The sequence below is a fragment of the Cyprinodon tularosa genome, unplaced genomic scaffold (genome assembly GCF_016077235.1).
Source record: "Cyprinodon tularosa strain WSP-4 unplaced genomic scaffold, ASM1607723v1 ctg26, whole genome shotgun sequence".
NCBI lineage: Eukaryota > Metazoa > Chordata > Actinopteri > Cyprinodontiformes > Cyprinodontidae > Cyprinodon > Cyprinodon tularosa.
The window spans coordinates 3,311,431-3,331,335 of record NW_024038961.1 but is presented as its reverse complement, the minus strand read 5'-3'; the positions used below and the strand labels follow the sequence as shown (position 1 = coordinate 3,331,335).

General features: G+C 38.6%; 1 protein-coding gene across 1 annotated transcript; it reads right to left on the bottom strand.

Moving 5' to 3' along the window:
- Positions 1 to 1,897: 1,897 nt before the first annotated feature.
- Positions 1,898 to 13,682, bottom strand: susd5 (sushi domain containing 5). Its single transcript, XM_038288915.1, has 6 exons — positions 13,438 to 13,682; positions 10,655 to 10,823; positions 7,306 to 7,415; positions 6,437 to 6,625; positions 3,647 to 4,158; positions 1,898 to 3,454 (listed from the first exon to the last, which is right to left on the bottom strand). Exons 1-6 carry the CDS (start codon positions 13,523 to 13,525, stop codon positions 2,027 to 2,029), a joined length of 2,496 nt encoding a protein of 831 aa, XP_038144843.1. The 5' UTR covers positions 13,526 to 13,682; the 3' UTR covers positions 1,898 to 2,026.
- Between the last annotated feature and the right edge of the window lie 6,223 nt (positions 13,683 to 19,905).

Here is a 19,905-nt window from a genome sequence, read left to right as displayed (position 1 = left end):
TGTGTATGGAAGAGTGAAATGGGTTCTATTCTGGATGATGATGCATATGTTCAAGTCTACCAACTATCTGAGCTCCACTTTTATTTTATCCTTGCTTGTCATGTTTGTATTGTGTTAATTGTGTTACTATAACTTAACATTTACCCCTTAAGAATGGGTTTCCCTCTTTTCTTATTTAAAGAAGTAATTAATTCAAATTATACTTTTGAGTATTGCTTGTCTCGCATTCTTATGTTAAGTGGGGGGGGGGGGGGGGGGGGGGGGGAATCAGGTCTGTCTGACATGATAATATGTTTAAAACTATAAAACTTTTCAGAAAGTTTATTAAAAGATTAGAATTACACGTGTCTAGGCTGCTATAAAAGATGGGATTATGACTTGCTGATTTATTTACAACCAATAACACTGCATAATATGGTTCTATGCTAAGGTTAAAATAGAAATAATTATTATTACACTTTATATTATGTTTATGGTAATTTTCAAAGAAGGCTTCTAACAGGATATTGGACCCTAAAGTAGTTAATTTCTGTTTTGAAATTGACAAAGCTGGCTAACATTGACTTTTTACAACAGGTCTTTATAGCCTTATCTTAAACAACGCTAATACACATGATCCATACCAGATAAAACTACCAGTTCAAATTAGCTCCTTCTATTCGGATAGGAGGAATAGTCAAACATCCAGGCGTAATAAAGCAGATTATTATTGGCTATAGCAAATGTTTTGTCACAATGTAGCACAGGCAATAAACATTAGTAGGGTTTATGAATATACTCCTGAATTTATGTAGTTTAAACTGTATGGGAAATCTACTTCAAATTTAAACATATTCAGCTAATTGTTGCATTTGACATTTATTAAAGTTGTATGGTCACATAAAACCCTAAAAGAACAATTAATAAAATATATTTTTGATATCTGAAACTAATGAGCCATTACTGCACAATTATTTTTGAATACATCATATATGTTTTATAAGCTAGCTATCACAGAGAGTAAAAAAAAAAACAGTCACATGATTTTTCTTCTCCATTCTGGATTTACAACATTCAAGGGCTTTCATCTATTCTGACAGAAAACTGCTGCCCTGCAACTTTTAAAAATATCCCTACTGTAACACAACAGGATCAAACATCTGCATTATCTCCTCAGGTTCTGCAGAGGCCTGGTGATGAGCCAGTTATTTGATTGATGTGAGTTAGACCAAGCGCTCAACTAAAAGTCACTAGAAAAGTATCTTAAAAGGGCCATTATTGGGACCCCTGCAATAGTCCAGCCATTGCTATCTGCTAATGTTGATTCTGTTAGTTAATCCTAAAAGAACACCTGGCGACTCCTTTATAACCAGAGACGATTCACTGTGGGAGTTTTAACAAGATTGTCCCAACCAGCCTGATTCAAATGGCTAAAGATTTTTTGTTATACAGGAACAATTATGCGAAATCAGGGAAGAGAAAATGAAACACATCTAAAGTATGTATAAGCAGGAAGCAGATTTGGCGCTCCTGATTTAGAGAAACATGCATCTAGGTACTCCAAACATTAAAAAAAAACAACCAAAACTAAGGTAACACAATATTCATTAAAATGTTCACTACCTTTAAAGTTGAAATCCTCACCCAGAATCCTCCTCTTTAGAATTATGGAGGCAAACAGCCGTGTATAATGGTTTCCCTAAAGTCATATATTTTTAGGGGGTTCCAGTTTTAGGCACAGCCCATTTGCATCCAGCTACAAGCAGACATTTAAAAGTAATTGATACTTGTTTTTTTAATCTTTATATAACTGAAGAGTGAGGAACTATTGCATCGTCAACTGTTACCATGCAATAGTTCCTGTTACTATTGGAATATTTTGTATCTAACTCAGCAAAGCTTTTTTTCACAGAAGCAGCACAGAAGCAAAGTGTTCACATCTGCAATAGTGACAAACAAGATCAAGAAAACTACATTTCTTCTGCTTATCATCCTTAATCTTTCTGTAACGTTTCTGCTCTTCAGCAATGTCCTTATTCTCCATCTTCTACACTTTCTGCTCCATCTCTATCTGTTGGTTTTGTTTCCCGTTCATCTCGTATATTGAACTCTTCTGCTGTCTCCGTCGGAAACACCACAACCCTACTATGACTGCCGTGGCCACGGCGCACACTGCCACAATGATGGCCGCAACCTTCGCCCCTTGACTGGTTGAGCTTGGAGGGTTTGGGGGACAGTCCTCACCCACACATATTGTCTGCCTCTTCTCTCCTTCCATCTCACCCATCTCACCTGGCAGGTTCTCCACAATGTGCTCCTCAATTGCTCCAGGGAAGGGGTCAAGGTTGTGCATCGGAGGAGCTGGGCCGTGATCGAGGAAGGGATGACCGGTGAGGTCGTTCAGCCAGGAGTGGGTGGGAGCAGCTTGTTGTGTGCCGTAATCCAGGTAGTCTGAGTATGAGGGGGGGTTTGAATGCTCTACACGGTCAGGTGAGGTAGCTGAAACACCTTTTTTCACCTTGCCTTGATCTGATTTAGGGGCTGTAGTGAGGGATTTATCTTCATCTGACAAACTGATGGGATGAACTTGCTTATGTGTGTCTCCCTTATTGGGTGTATTTGTTGTTTTTACCACACTGGGTCTCATCTGTCTTTTAGTGGAATCAAGCAGATCAACAGGATAACCATCCAGCCAGGTATTTCCTTTGGTCTTTTGTCCTTCTTCCTTCTGGGTGATGTTTAGGCGCCGCTCAGCGCCTACAGTAATAATTACATGTGGGTGATCGGTATCGTCTTCACGACTATCGTGATCATCATAGCTCTCCTTGTTTCTGTCTTCAAGATTGTGGAGATCATCTTCATCAAGATCGTAATGCTCTTCTCCATCATCATGATCATCACTTGTTGGATGTTCCTCAGAATTATCAGGGTGTTCTCTATCGTCATCCCTGCGTTCATCATCATGATCCTCTTTACTATGGTGATCGTCATATAGATCATCTCGATCGTCATTCTTCTTGGTGCCATGGTGAGGGGGATTATGGTCATCATCTTCATCCATGTCATAATGGTCATCATGATCATCATCGTCTTTGTGTCGATCAGGTATATGGTCATCAAAGTCCTCTTCCTGGCGACTGTCTTGATCATCGGGATTGTCAGTGTTGTCATCTTCATGGATATCCAGCTCATCATGGTGGCTGTCATCATGATCATCTTTGTCATGATGATCGTCATGGTCATCATGATCATCGTGATGATCGTCGGGGTCATCCTGATCATCATGATGATCATCATGGTCATCATGATGATCGTGACGGTCATCATGATGATCGTCACGGTCATCATGATCATCGTGATGATCGTCAGGGTCATCATGATCATCGTGATGATCGTCGGGGTCATCCTGATCATCATGATGATCGTCAGGGTCATCGTGATGATCGTCAGGGTCATCCTGATCATCATGATGATCGTCAGGGTCATCATGATGATCGTCATGGTCATGATGATGATCGTCATGGTCATCATGATCATCGGGATGATCATCATGGTCATCATGTTGGTCATCGTGGTCATCATGTTGATCATCATGGTCATCATGATCATCATGATCATGATCATCGTGATGATCATCATGGTCATCACGATGGTCATCAGGTTTGATGCTTTCAACCCTTTCTCTGCTCTCGTTTTCTTTGCTTTCCTCAGACTGGCCACCAGAGGCTCTCTGTGTTGCTTGTGTGACTGAGTCGCCGGTGAAGGGAGGTACCTCCTCCTGGAAAGCCTCAGAAGGGAACCAGAACATGTGTTTTTGGGAGAGAAGAGATACAGGCTCCTTTGTGGCTTCAGCTGCACCAACTTGGACCAACTTGTCCCTGTCCTGTGCAAACCTTGGATGGATTGTGAAATCATCTTCTCTTTTTGCTATGTCCTCCACAATTCCTTCAAAGGTTCTACTGTTGTTAATCACCTTTGGCCCAGAGTTGTGCACCTCCAGCTGATCCTTGTGATCGTCCCCTATGTTTACCCAAAATCTTGTCTCCTGCTGTTGGAGAATCCTCTTCCCATTCTCAAATGTGTCACCAAATACCTCTTCATGACTGTCATGATTGTGATCTGTCTTTTCAAAGGAATCTTCAAAGTTATCTTCATAATCTAAATGGGTTTCCGCTGCATCTAAAGATAAAATGACAAAAATAAATAAAAAATTAAAGCTAAATCACAATAATGTTAGCATTTTAGATGCTAGATTTAATGTTAGCATTGTACATGAATATCTCCGCCAAGAATTATGTTTTTAGGAGTTTGTGTGTGTCTGTCTGTCTGTCCGTCTGTGTACAGAATTACTTGAAAAGTTAAATTGGTTAATTTTTTTTTTAACCAAATGTTCACCTCAGTCAAAGGAACAACCCCTTAAATTTAGGTGATGATCCACATCATAATCCGGATGCAGGATTTTTTTTAAGGATTCTTCAAGATTATTTGGCAGAACAAGCAGTTCCCCCCCAAACCTGATGGTGGCAGCAGTGACTATTACTTTTTTGACTACTACTAAAAAGTAAGGATGTATTATACTTAAGACACAAACACAGGAAAGGTGAGCAATGACTCACTTGAAGATCTGCTGCAACTTCGAATGTCACTACATGAAGGTGAGAGCAGAACAGACACCAGAGGCTGCAGACACATTCTGTGCCTTATTTATAAACTTACAAAAGAATTTTTGATGAAAATGTTACCAAATGGGAACATCATACCAAGAAACCATTCAGTAAAATTAGGTAATGATTGAGGTCATGTGTGAGTTTTAGCTACTGATGTAAGTCACAATATGGGGGGAAAAAGTGCCGCTTAGCAGAGGTCTGCAATCTCAGACTGTTTTTTAGTTTTTATATTTTCTTTTTAATTAATTTATTGCATCAAAAAATATAAATTTTGTTGCCCCAATTAAGGAATTTATTGAAGGTTAATTTAGACAAAGTATAGCAGTTTAACTGAATCCAATCCAATCCAATCCACTTTATTTATATAGCACAGTTTAAATAAACACAAGGTTTCCAAAGTGCTGCACAAAAAGATAAAATAACTAAAATAAATAAAAGTAATAAAATAAAATAAAATAAAATAAAAGCACTGCCCGCACAGGATAAAAATATGCATGTGTATACATAAAATCAACATGTGTACATAAAATCAACATGTGTACATAAAATCAACACTCTACATGGTGTTAAAAGCCAAAGAAAAGAGGTGGGTTTTAAGAAGAGTTTTAAAATGAGACAGAGAGGTGGCCTGTCTAATGTGCAGCGGCAATGCATTCCAGAGTTTTGGAGCTGCAACAGAAAACGCTCGATCCCCTCTGAGCTTAAGCCTTGCTTTAGGCACTGTCAGGAGCAGCTGATCAGCTGACCTGAGAGATCGGCTGGGAGTGTAGGGGTGCAGAAGCTCAGAGAGGTAAATTGGGGCAAGGCCATTCAAGGCTTTAAAAGTAAATAAAAGAATTTTAAAATTAATCCTAAAATGGATGGGCAGCCAGTGGAGTGAAGCTAAAACAGGTGAAATGTGCTCGTACTTGCGTGTGCCAGTTAAAAGACGTGCAGCAGCATTTTGAACAAGTTGAAGACGAGCAATTGAGGACCCAGCAATCCCCACATAAAGTGCATTACAGTAATCCAGCCGAGTGGTCACAAAGGCGTGGATTACTGTCTCAAAGTGCTTTCTCTGAAGGACTGGTTTGATCTTTGCCAGCTGCCTTAGCTGGAAAAAGCTAGATTTCATTACAGCTTTTATCTGGCTGTCAAATTTAAGGTCTGAGTCCACTTTTACCCCGAGGTTTCTTACAGTTGGTTTACTGTATTGCGATAGAGAACCGAGATCAACTAGGGAGGGGGTCACAGATGTGCCACCAAAGACCATGACTTCTGTCTTTTCTTCATTAAAATTCAGAAAATTTAAAGACATCCAAGCTTTAAGGTCATGTAAACACCTTAACAGTGGTTCAACAGAGTAGGAATCTGAAAGATAAAGGAAAAAGGATATGTTTGTTCACATAGATTTTTACATTATGTACTTTATGGAAGTTTTCAGCAGCACCATAAGGCAGGTAATGTGGATCATAAATAATTTAGAAGTGTTTGTGATTGTTCTTTTTGCCATTTGTCAGTCGTAAATCTCCTTGCAAACCTCTTATATTTGCATTAGACAAGTTGATAAAAACACAGCAAACCGACAGACCTAAAAGACCAATTCGTCTGGTTGAGGGGAAAACTTTTATTAGACCTTTTTTCTCTGTTACCATGGCCCCCATCATGGCATGTCACACTGAGGTGTCAAAGAAGATATTATCATCACTTCTCATATTGTTTTTTTTCCCCCCAGTAGATAATAAAACTTTCAAAACTTTAAACAAATAAACTATTTAAATTTTTTCCTGCTTCTTGACATTTTTTTTTACCTTTAACACAGATCTGCACAGTCCCGTACCACTCCCCACAGCTGTCACACAGCAGGCTGAAGGAGGTATGACCACTGGGCATCATGTAACCGGGCGCACACATATACAGAAGCTCGTCTCCCATCTCAGACCCTGAGTGATCTTGCAGACGAGCATAGGGGAAGGATGGAGGGTCTCCACAAGCCGCAACTATTAACAACAAACAGACAGATGCTTGTGATACTAAAGTAAAGCCTCTGACTAATGTCACCACATTTCTCTGAAATTAGTATTAGGATTAAATCAATTGTAGTTAATTTAATGGAAAAATAGGATTGATACAATTCATACAATTAACAAATCTAATAGGGATAAAACAAACTATTGTTTACATTATGTAATGGTTAGATTCTTTAAAAAAAAAGATGCATCTATCCAAAATTAAAGAACAAAAAAGGATTTATTCTTTTGAGAATGGCAGATGATTTCATTCAACTGCAGCAGAAGGCTGGAAGGAAGTACGCCCAAATGGGGTATTACAGTAGATTGAGGAAGAGAGGGGCTGACAGGGCTACTAAAATGTAGACTGGTTTGTGCTGCAAAAATTAAGAACTATAAGAGATGATGTATTACAATACAAAAAACAACTAGAAATTTGACCTTTGTGAATAGTGAAATTATATGAGTTTTGAATGAGAGTTTAGTGTCAAGGCAAAACATTCACTAAGCTGTTGAAAGAGGAAGTCTTAGGGAGAGAATCTGGCTGTGGTATGTTTCTTTTAAAAAATTATACATTTAGTTTTGCTTATCTTTAAACTTTAGTGAAGACTAGTAAAGAACCCTTGGCAAAGATTATTTTCTAACACTAGAAATGAATTTGCATTCCAAACCTTTGTCTTTTATGCAGAAGGCACTCAGATGTGCAGTTTTTTCTGTAGCATTTTCCGTCTTCACATCAACTGCTTTAAGCGAGCTCCCATCAGTGTTACAAACTGTGGTCCTGTAAACAGACACAAAGATGACATCAGAACTACTCACTCCACTAGACAGACAGAATGTAAATAAAGTATAATACAGAAAACTGTGAAAATATATGGGAAAGAAAAAGTGGTAAAACCTTGACATATGTACAAAACCAAAAAGCTTATGTTTTTCAGAAAAAAACCTGGTGCGGTAGAAGTAAGTTGTATGTAAAGTAAGATTATTGATGCATGAGAATAGGCTGAGTAGTATTTTAAAATAGGAATATACCTAAAAATAATGTCAATTTCAAATTGTCTGTTAGTTAACTGATGCAGGTCTCTGGTGGAAAACAAGGAAAGCTCAAACCAAGATAGCAGGCAGTGATCTAGAACAACTAACTTACCGAATATTATAGTGCAATTGAAGTTTGATTAAAATTAGATAGATTAAAAGGAATACAAATTTAAATAAAAAGAGTGTCCTTCTCTCCCTTTGCATTTTATTGTATGTTTGTCATGATAAATTCCTCAATGAATTTCTAAATGGTTCCCCAACTTTGTCATTACATGTACATTGTCATTACTTGACAATATTCTGGACATTCCTTTCAACTCTTTCTATCATATTGTTTTGTTTCACAGTACTGACCCAAATTGTGTTTTTATGCACAGCCATTAAAATGAAGCTATAGTAGAAAAATAAATCAGTCACAAGTTTGTTTGAATTTACATGTCTAGTCAAAGGAGGGTAACTGTGGTACCTGGTTTGTTGTATTTGTTTGTACTGCATCTGGTTTTATTATTGATTCTCTTTAGAATGAGGATGTTCCTTTTCCGGCTGGATCATAAACATAAGTGGTCCTCCTAATTGTCAATCATTTTGATGATGTTTTTACGTAAGGCCAGCCAACATGCTCGTCCCCATTTCACTTACCAGTGGTGAGTCTGACATTGTGGAAAAATTGCAAATCTTCTCTTGGAAGGTAAGTAAGTAAGTATGGGCGATGCAAACAGTACTTTTAAACAGAGCATTCACAAGGAGAAATGAGCCTGTGCATGCTCTCGCACGCGCTTAATAGGCATTCCCTCTCGGAAGCGGGTACAGGGTTGTGCATGTGCATTTTTTTAAGTGGAAGGGGAGGGTCATTTCAAAAATTCATTTTAATTGATTAAAAAATGCCGTTAATGTTTGGCTACATGTTCCAGATGGTTAAATGCACTCCTATATAAGTCCCAGATATTGCATTAAATACTGGATGTTGTGCCTATTGGTGGCTGTGATAAGTTCTACTGTAGCTCAGTTGTTTTTTATCCCACTGTTATAGAATATAACAGACAGCCTGCAGTTCTTAAATGGAAATAATCTTCTGACTTCTGACACTAACTTCTTAACTGGCCTGATTTCTTAAACACTCTGCGATTCTACAGCTTAAAGTCCAGCCTCTCATAAATTCCCTTGACTGAGACCATGCAAAGCCTGCAATGTGTATTTGTCTGTAAGGATTTGTCGCCGCATAAGTGAGATTTCCTGTCTATTTAACTACCATTCTACAATATTAAAGCTGTACATCTTAAACTTAAAGGCATACAACACATGTACCTGGAAATATAGAGGTAGGCATAACATAACAAATAACATTAGACAATATTGGATTGAAAAAGCTCTGGAGATTTCAATCCCTGCCTAAATGTTTTCCTTTTATAGAATTTCACGGAAAAAGAATATTCATCAGGATGAAGTTGTTTAACTAACATACTACAGCTACTTTCTCCAATTTATTTAGGTGTTGGGTTTTAGGTTTTCCATCAAAGGACTCTGGCAGGTCAAAGACAAATAGCCATTTAAGAAATTTGATGATAAACAACAAGAGAAAACCTTACCAGACAAGAGAGAGACTTGACCTAATTTGATCCAGAACCCCCCTACACCTTGCAGGCCTATTATATCTGGATATTAATCAAAAGAACGAGATCATTTATGTATAGCTATGTATAACAATTTAGCTGCTGAAGTTGGCTTTCATTTTGAGGTATCAAGACACGGCTTTAAAGAAAAAGAGGAGCTCCATCAGAAGAGGATCTCAGCATTAAGCCATTGTTAATCAGCATTGACCGCGGTCAGTAGAGGTGGTACAGTCACCTGAACATGATGCTTCCACCTTTTGAAGGTTTTTCCGGGAACATTAAACTCTTAAGAGAACCATAATTAGTCGTAGGAACCTTATATATCTGATGAGATGGGGATGGATGGACTTTAAAGTTTCTATATTAGGCCTCTTTAGACCTTACAAAGTCAACTATAAGCATATACTGTACATAATGACGTTTGACACTGAGGACGACTCATTTCTCATTAAATATTGGCTGTTTTCTGTATTATATTTTTCCAGTCTGCAATAAAGATGTCTGCCATCACTCTAACGCCACCCTGTGTGGGTTCTTCCCATTTCGTTGCATCACCCTAGAGCCACTGCGATCCGGCCACTTTTGGTGATTAGGCTCTTCTTTAGGAAGGCTAAACAAAATCTGAGATCACTCACCCAAAACACACTTTCAGGACTTAGAAATTAACTTAAATAAGAACAGTTGCTGTCCTGGTGCATAGTAGATGCTAAAAAAGGCACCTTATTTCAACTTTGAGCAAAAATGATTGCACTCTGATCGGAGAAAGTGGGTGTGGTGTTTACTGGGCAGAGGCGAGGTAGGTGTTTCCTGGAGGGGCCGTTGTTTTCCAGGACAGGGACGGGTATAATTCCTATAGATTACTAAAACATGCATGAATCAACCAAAGTACTGCTGTGGGCATATTTATGATATAGGAAAATCAGACAAAAACTACGGCAGTTTGGGCTTCCTCTTTTATACTCACCTAAATCACACACTGTCAACCATCCATCATTGTGCTCGTCTCTCCCCTAAATCAAACACACTTCTCTCTCTGTCCCTTGGGGAATAAAAGCAGCATCTCATGTTGCTGTGGAGATGAGGGGCGTAAATGGAGTCAGTTGTCGACATGACACCCCGGCTCAGAATTCCCTCATCCCTCAGGAGGAGACAGAGGAGCCTTTCTCCCTGTTTTGCTCTTTGCTTTTTCTCTCCCCTACCTGAAATGTGTCACTCTTGTATCTTCCCACACTTGCTAAAACGGATCCCCTTTGCTCTTTCATCCACTCTTGTAACCTCTGTCACACATGTATAGGCGCTCACACTTACAGTGACCTTTGACCATCTCCAGAAAGCCCCTTAGAAGTGGGAAGATAAATGCTTATTTTCTTACCCCACTGTGGCTCCATAAAGCCATCCACGGGTACAGTGAGAGAAGAAGCACCCCACCACAGCTTGACGGAGCTCCTCCGCTGATGCCAAACGGGCATGTTGTGAGGCACACGCCTGCTCAGCTTCCCTGAAGCCCTGCAAGTTCCTCAGGCTCAAGATGAACACTCGACCTGTGAAGAGACGAAGCAAAGCATCATTCAAAGGGAGGCCTGAGAAGAGGGCTATAATTATCACTGCTAATTAATCTAAAACTGAGAGATGTAAGAGATTACAGGGGTTTTAACTAACTCTAAACTCTAATGGGGTTGAAATGATTTTTAACATATGATTAAATCTAATCAGCTAAAGTATTTTTGTGTATCATATTTACAAAATCTGTTGAAAATCTGTTGAAATATTCTATCCATAATTTATTTCTTTTTTATAGAATTATTTTGCTTTGTAAAAATATAGTCAATGGTTACAGTTAGTAACCATTCATCAGCACTTAGTAACCAGAACATAATCTAAATGAGACCCATTCAGTTTTTCAAAATATTATTTTCCTTATATTTTTTTTAAGAAGGGTGATCTTTCCACACTTTCCACAGTGAAATAAAATGCATCCAACTTTTGAGTTAGCTGAGAAGCTTTTGCAATCATCACTCTGCCCCTGATGGATCAGTTATCATACGTTGTCCAGGTCTTGGGGAATCCGCATGCATGTTCTCTCTGAGCATGTGTGGGTTCTCTCCAGGTACTCTGGGTTCCTCCCACAGTCCAAAAACATGACTGTTAGGTTAATTGGCTTCTATAAATTCTCCTGAGGCAGTGGCACGGGAAGGGGGGTGCTGCGGGGGCTGCAGCCTCCCTCGTCATAGCATCAGCCCCCCATGGTGGGGGGCTGTGGAGTAACATAATATTGTACTTAAAAACATGAAATTATTTATTTATTTATTTTTTAAAAGACTGTGTTTGATATGGGATAAAAATGATGGGCTGTGTATAAGATATAAACTAATGATTCATTATTTTAATATTTCATAAAAAACTAGGCTACTCCCCCGGAAGCTTCCGCCACCTCACATTCGTTTAGGCATGGCTAGCAATAGGCAGCAGAAACGTATTTCTGACTATTTCGAGGTAAGAAATGGTTTTAATTCCCCTATACTGCCGCTTTTAGCGTTATTTATGTGCCTATTCATCTTAGTCCTGTGGCTGAAGAAGTCTACGCTAGAATAAGGCTGCATATCACTAAATGTTATGTCTGTATTAAGCTATTTAGTGATAAAATATGAAATTAGTTAATTTTTTTTGTGTGTGTTTTTTGTTTCAGATATGAAATCATTCCCCATATCCATAGTCGAATGGACTTTCAAGACGTTCAATGCTCAGTTTAGGCTATATTTAGGCCATGTTTTATTCCTGATCCTGTTGATTGGGAGCTGTTGTTTGTTTTGAATGATTAAAAGAGAAGAAATAAAGTTTAAAATGTTCATGATTTGTTCCGAGGCATTTTAAATGGCAGTTTTTGGCGACAAATGTAGGCCTACAATATTATGTTAAAAACGTCAGCCACAGCCCTCAACATAATGACGTCATGTGTTTTCCAACCCAGCCATCAGCCCCCCTCGCTTGAAACAGCTTCCAGCGCGCCTGTCCTGAGGTGTGAGAATGGTTGTTTGTCCCATTTGTCTCTGATGGACAGGCGACCTGTCCAGGGTGTACCCCGCCTCTCGCCCATAGACAGCTGGAATTAAAATGGATGTATTTCTACTTTTGAATTTTACCATTAATGTCATGATTGCCCAACTTCATGTTGTTAAATCATGAACAATGACCTTAGCTTGTATTGACCTGGATGTTGCTAAGGTTTCTTCTATGATCTCCTGGATAAAGTTGTTGTACTCTTGGAGGAGTTTAGGAAAACTCAGTCATCTAAAGGTTTCCCAACTGTTTTTGTGTTGTTTAAAATGACTCTCTTTGTAGTTAGCTGGACAACTGAAGTCTTTAAATGACTGATAGGTGTAAATCACTTGATTTTAGACCAGCTCTCTTTACACTGAATCATTATGTTTTACTTTATGACATTTCTCAGTCTGCTTGATGCTGTCAGACAAATTTTTTTGGACTGATCTTGTGATAAGAGGTCAGATCCTGGGTTGGCCGGAGAAATGAAAGCAGTCAGTTATTTAAGCGTTTATCAAAAGAGACACTTATGTTTTCTCAAAGAGCTATTTAGCTACAAAGGTATAATATATAAATAAATTGAGCAAAAGTTAAGAGCTATCATAAGGCTTGTGCCTCAGAAAGGCTTGCATGATTAAACATAAGCTTTATCTAGTTTGGCAAAGGAGGGCCTAAAGTAACACTGTTGGTCCTGGGATTGATCCCTGGAATTGTTCTGCATGCATGCATGCATGCATTGGCGTTCTCCAGATTCTCTCGCCTCCTCCCACAGTTTAAAGACATGACTATGTTAATAGATTCTAAATTGCCCTTAGGTGTGACTGTATTTGTGCATGGTTCTATGTCTTTATGTTGTCCTGAAAAGGACTTGTGACATTCAAGGTGTACACCGCTTTTTACCCAAAGTCTGCTGGAGATAGGTGTTGTTTTTAATTCTAGCTGTTCGCTTTTAAAATGGAACAAACTAATAATTTGCATGAGCAAATTTGATCACTTTGATATTTTTTGGCAGTAACTTTAAATTATGTTTGAAAACTGCTTTAAAAAGACTTGCATTTGTTTTGTTTTTTTATGTTATTTATTAATCAACAATAAAGGTTTAAAATCTTAACTTACCTTCTGCTTTCACAACAGAGGTCACAACAAGAAAAGTCAGGCATCCACAAAGCAAAGACTGAAGTCTTTGGTTAGAACAAGAAATCATATTTTTCTGTCCTTGTCTCTTTTATATGTCTTTGCTTTAAAAAAGATACAGAAAACTTCCAGATGTGTTCACAAACAGGCTGGAGAAGCAGGTTGTTTCTCTTTGTTCTGTTGCAAAAATTAAAACCGAGCTTCTATCAGCAAGGATGCTGATGGCAGAATAGAAAACGACTCAGGATTCAGAAGGCGCAGCTTATCTTCCCCAAATAGTCGCACTGGCAAGCAGATAAAGCACCTGTGTGAAAAATCACGTCCTCCCGTCAGTAAATACGTCACAGCTCAAACTGTTCAGGGTGGGCAGAGGTAGGTGAGCAGGACTGGTAGAGAGACAAGGGTTTGGGTTAATTACCCTTTTATAGCCAAACTATAATAGAACAAATAAAGAAAAATTAAGATCAGATGCTTTCCCTCATAAAAATCATAGAATGTAAACAAAAAAACTAAAGAAATCCGTTATTCATGAAGTGTGAAATTGGAGGACAAAAGTGAGATGATCTAGTTTTGCCCTTAAAATAAGTAAAAAAAAAAAAAAAAAAAAAAAAAAAAAAAATATATATATATATATATATATATATATATATATATATATATATATATATATATATATATATATATATATATATATATATATATTCGTAAAGTACTTCTGGAGATATATGTACATTTTCTAAATAACAAATACAATTCATTATTTTGGGATTAATAACGTGCTTTTTAAATTAGCTGAAATGAATTTACCATGCAGTACATGGTAACATGAAATTAATAGTTACAAAGAGAAAGAATGCTAAAAAGGTTAGTAAAATGCTTTATGATACCAGCAGTTGTAGAGAAATAAATGTAATAGTGTTAAAAGTGCAGAACATTGTTTAGGATCAAATAGTGAGTAATTAAAAAGCATCCAACACAAAGTATTTGCTTCTGAATTTTGTGAAATAAGTAAATCTAATTCATATTATTGAATGTTTAATTTCTTTATCTAATTATATATATTATATATATATAATTCCCGGCCCAGGGTCTTTCTGCATGGAGTTTGCATGTTCTCCCTGAGCATGCGTGGGTTCTCTCCCGGTACTCTGGCTTCCTCCCACAGTCCAAAAAAACATGACTGTTAGGTTAATTGGCTAAATTCTCCTTAGGTGTTAATGTGTGTGAGAATGGTTGTTTGTCCTGTGTTTCTCTGTGTTGCCCTGCGATGGACTGGTGACCTGTCCAGGGTGTACCCCGCCTCTCGTCCATTGACTGCTGGAGATAACCCCTCATAACCCCACTCAGGACAAGCGTGTCAGATAATGGATGGATGGATGGATATATATATAATGGAAACCCAAAGACAAATAAATGGATAATTAATGAAAACGATGTCTTTTTAAAGAGAAGTGTATCTAAACACGTTGATGGAAAGCAGGATGGAAGGAGAAGGTGCAGCAGAAGTCAGAGCTCCATGAGCACACAGGTGCTTTCAGGACAGAGGCTGCAATCCATTTTACCAGGCAGCTCGTGACCCAGCAACAGATGAGGACAAAAATCTGGACTGTCACCCAGTGGTCCAAACTCCATTTTTCAGATGGAGGTAAATTTTCTTTTTAATTTCACAATTAAATCTTAAATTGTCTGGTGAAACAGTGGAGAGGCAGACTAATAGATCTCCAGATCACTTCCATGCCAAGCTCCATTGAAATTAGTCCAGTTGTTCATTAAAAAGTAGCCTTTTGCAGCTATTGGCTGTTTAATAGATCCTCTTTTGTTCATAAATACTGGTTTTAATCCAACGCTAATGTAAATCCAAAATATGGATTTACCTTAGCGAACCTGAACCTGAATATGAACTAACGTGAATATGTGTAACAAATGGCCTCATGGTTTATGTTAAAAACAGGAAACATAAACTAAGTGAAGTTCAAGTGAAAATACTGCAGAGTGTGGTGTAAGTAAGGTCAGTCATGTCAGTGTGAATGACTGAACATGCTGAACGCAAATGTTTTGTGTTAAAGCAAACTAACCAAACACAGGCGGGCCCCAACAGAAGGAGGAGGGAGGGAGAGGCTGGAGCACAGATCCCAGAACTTTTAGAAAGGTGTGATCAAATCCCAAGTGTTCGAGTTCTGCTGCTGCAGTCCGCATATTCAGATCCATTGCTGTAGTCACAAGCAATTTTTATAGGCCTTCACCAACATCACCTATGGGAATAAAAAAAAAAAAAAAAAAATATATATATATATATATGTATATATATATTTTTTTTTTATCCCTCTCAGAGCTGATTCAGCCATTTTTGATGCAGTCAAAAACTCAAATGGGACACTTGCTGTTCCGAGAATATTAGTTACGCTCCCTTTCCGTATCAGAAAAGCCTCTTTATTGTTCAACTTTTAAAACTCCTCTAAAAAAAAACACATTTCTACTTCTTGACTTTCATCTCAACCTGATACTTTGTAGTTTTACTTCTGTTTTTATTGTTTTATTAATATTTTAGGAAAAAGGTGGCTTGTCCCCTTCAGGTTGGAGGAGAGTCCCTGCCTCAAGTGGAGGAGTTCAAGTATCTTGGGGTCCTGTTCACGAGTGAGGGAAGAATGGAGCGGGAGATCGATAGACGGATCGGTGCGGCTGCTGCAATAATGCGGACGCTGCACCGGTCTGTCGTGGTGAAGAGAGAGCTGAGCGAAAAGGCAAAGCTCTCAATTTACCGTTTGGTCTACGTTCCTACCCTCACCTATGGTCATGAAATTTGGATCATGACCGAAAGAACGAGATCCCGGATACAAGCGGCTGAAATGAGCTTCCTCCGCAGGGTGGCTGGGCTCTCCCTTAGAGATACGGTTAGGAGCTCGGTCATTCAGGAGAGGCTCAGAGTAGAGCAGGTTCTCCTCCACATCGAGAGGAGTCAGTTGAGGTGGCTCGGACATCTTCTTCGGATGCCCCCTGGACGCCTCCCTCGGGAGGTGTTCCAGGCACGTCCCAATGGGAGGAGGCCCAGGGGACGACCCGGGACACGCTGGAGAGACTACGTCTCTCGGCTGGCCTGGGAGCGCCTAGGGCTTCCCCCAGCAGAGCTGGAGGAGGTGTCTGCGGAGAGGGAAGTCTGGGAGTCTCTGCTTAGTCTGCTGCCCCCGCGACCCGGTTCCGGATAAAGCGGGAGACGACGAGTACGAGTAATATTTTAGCTGTTTTTTAACTGTTCTCATACGTCTTTCGCTGTTTTATGTTCTAAATGTTTCTTGGTTTTATGTGTAACTACAGCTCTCTGTTGCAGCTGTGGTGGGTTTTTTTTAAGCTCTTTATAAATAATAGCAATGGTTATACCAATGGCACGTAAACCTAATTAGACGCAACTTTGTGAAAAATCTATGTGTGTATGTGAGCCACCTTGCATCCTATAAGGCCAAAAAGTTTTAAAGCTTTTTATTTTTTTTTGTTGGATTTTGGTTGGAAACAAGAAGCCTTAAGAAATACACTTCAAAAACCGAGTTAAAGCAAAGCATTCTTATAAAACAATACATCTTTGTCATATCACATTTTCATGTGTTTTTTACTGGCACTGTGTGTCTCATTTAGTTGGGGGATAAAAACTAAGGACTTCAGCCTTCATAGACGTTTCAGGCATTGTTTCAGAGAACCTGCAGGTAAAGATAACAGCGCCCAAACATGCAGGATGCACCCTCGTAAACCTATATTTAGCCCCTTTACAACCCATTAAACATAACATAGGTGAAGTAAAAGGGTTTCATATAGGGTGAATGCTCTTCTATGATCATTTATTTAGAATTTAGTACCAGTGTTTTTAATTCTACTCTTTAGAAAAATATATTTTTGTTTTTACAGTCGGGAAATTCAGTTGTGACAGAAAAGAAAATGTGAAAATAGAGAATCAACAGACAATTAATTTAATAATGTGAACATATGTCAATTTGGTCATTAAAATATGCATTGTTTAACATCCATAAGACACATATGCCGACTAGAAACAGTGAAAATAAATGTTTAATAACCCTAGAACCTGTGCAACCATTACCATGATTGTAAACACGATTGAGCCTCTTTGGAGCTGAAAAGATTACAGGGTCTAACAGCAACTGGAGAATGTTTTTCTATCCATACGGGATTCAAAACTCAGTCACTGAAGGAACGTTCCAGCTCTGCAAAAGCACTATGCATGGGATGGTGGTTCTGGATGAATTTAACCAGGCCTAAAACTCCTAAAGTGGTATTAGGGACAAATCAGTCAACACATACCATCATAACAAACAGATTTAGTATAACGCTGGAGAAAAAAATCTAAAAAAGCAAAAGCAAAAATAAAAAAAAAAAATAATTGGATTTGCTCTTAATTTGAGCATGTAAACATGATCAGCCAAAGGAAGGAGAACTTTGGCACTATAAACAAAATAATTTATGCTAGAATAGAATAGAAAATCCCTTCATTGTCCCACACTGGGGAAATCGTGGCGTTTACAGCAGCAAAGGTTATAGTAGAAGTGGTCACACAATCTGCACCTTAGAAAAGTGTATAAAAATAACAGATAGAAAAATAAACCAAATAAAATACTATACTGTACACTATATAGTGTTTTACAATATAATAATCTGGAGAATAAAAAATCAATAAAGGCTTTGGACATTTTCAAAGTAATGGATATGTGAAAAATAGCAACGCTGGAGATGTGCAAAATAAAATGACATCTGCATGTTAAATGACTAAGACAGAAACTGTGCAAAAATCTGCATCAATGTAACAACTTATTGAGGTTGTTGGAAACAGTGGTGGTTCCCAACAACTGTTGCTGGGAGGAAGGATCTGTGATAATGTTCCATGATGCATTTAGGGTGCAGCAGTCTGTCACTGATGGAGCTCCCCAGTTCAGCAACAGCTTCATTCATTCACTTTAAGCAAGATAATAGTCCTTTTTTCTTTTTTGACTATACATCATATTATTCCATCTGCAAATTGTCTTACCTTTCAGATTATATACATCAATTTCAAGAAACAATGACTTACCTTTAAATGCATGCAGTTTATGTTTTTAGTGTAGGGGTTATAACGGGGCCAGGACAAGTTTTATAGGGACACAGGCCACTTTTGGGTCCTGTCTAGAACCACCCGTGGAGACATTGTTCAACAGCAATCTTACTGTTGTCTTTTGTATTTTTTTACAGTCCTCATATCTCCCTCCACCTGCACTGTATAGGGCATCAAGAGACAGAGCTGGTCTTTCTAATAAACTTTACTAACTATGTCCTCTTTGGTTCAGATAAGCTGCTGCTCCAACTTACCACAACTTAAAAGATGGCAACACCAAGTGAAAGAAGATCAACATATATAGTTTGAAGATCTGCAAAGCTGGTATTGACCTCACGCAGCTGGTGACTAAGAATCAAAACACATTTTGATTTGTATTCGTAAAACATTTTGAAATCCTTTTCCAAAATGTGAAAAAGTTCCAAGGGTGTGAATATTTTTTATAAAGTTCTACATTAATCAAACAAAAACAAAACTTTCATGGAGATTCACCCTCACTCCTTTCGTTCCTTTAAATCTTGTATTTTTTCAGTTCATTTGTTTTTAGTGGTTCCTCTGTTTCACTGGAGTCCAATGTGTCACATCTCCATTTCTCACATCTCTGTATGTCTGCTCCACGTTTCTTTCACCTAACATTCAAGGACCACTCATATTCCAATGGATGACCACTTCACAGGTTTGGATTAGAAGATCAGTGAGGTTGAGATCCTGACTCATGAACCAGGGTTATTTTTGGACAACTGGAGGTTTGACAAAAGGAGGAAAGTCATGGTGAGTATGAGAGAGACAGCAAACCACACCTGACCTGCCCTATAGGGAGTCTGGTGAAAATTACGTTTGCTGCCGGTGTCCCCTATGGGTTTCATTTGGAGACAGACGCTCATCCAGACATCACACAGGTGTGTAATAATCTCACAAGACTTCCAGTAGCCTCTATTTAGCAGTCATGTGTTGTGGAGGTAAACACGCAGGCACACACAAATGTAGCACCGCAAGATTACTTGTCATATGTGTGAGACCTGCGACCTCCCATGTGAATGCATGTCCTGTCAGGATGAGGTGGGCGGCTGTCCAACTGACTCACAGGAAGTTCCTGGTCATAATAATGCTTTTGGAGGGGGGGTGCACAATGAGATACACTGTAAGAGTTGAGGTTCGAATAAACAGGAAGGGCACAGAAAGCTTATGGTTGAGGCAGCAAGCAGGAAATGTGGTTTCCTCCTCATTTGTCATTCAAATGTAAAAAAAAAACATGTAAATCTTTCTTTTTTGAGGTCCAAGAAAAAAAAAAAAAGGTTTTCCTACTTCATGGTTAAATGTTGTACCTGATTATTGTTAATACCCATTAATAAAGAGCAAAG

Excerpts from the sequence above, each read along its gene's own strand:
- susd5 (XM_038288915.1), bottom strand. The coding sequence starts at position 13,525 with ATGATTTCTTGTTCTAACCAAAGACTTCAGTCTTTGCTTTGTGGATGC. Across the intron at positions 10,824-13,437 it reads CTCTGTTGTGAAAGCAGAAG|GTCGAGTGTTCATCTTGAGC; the intron begins GTAAGTTAAGAT and ends GTCTCTTCACAG. Across the intron at positions 4,159-6,436 it reads TGTGCAGATCTGTGTTAAAG|ATGCAGCGGAAACCCATTTA; the intron begins GTAAAAAAAAAT and ends TTTTATCTTTAG.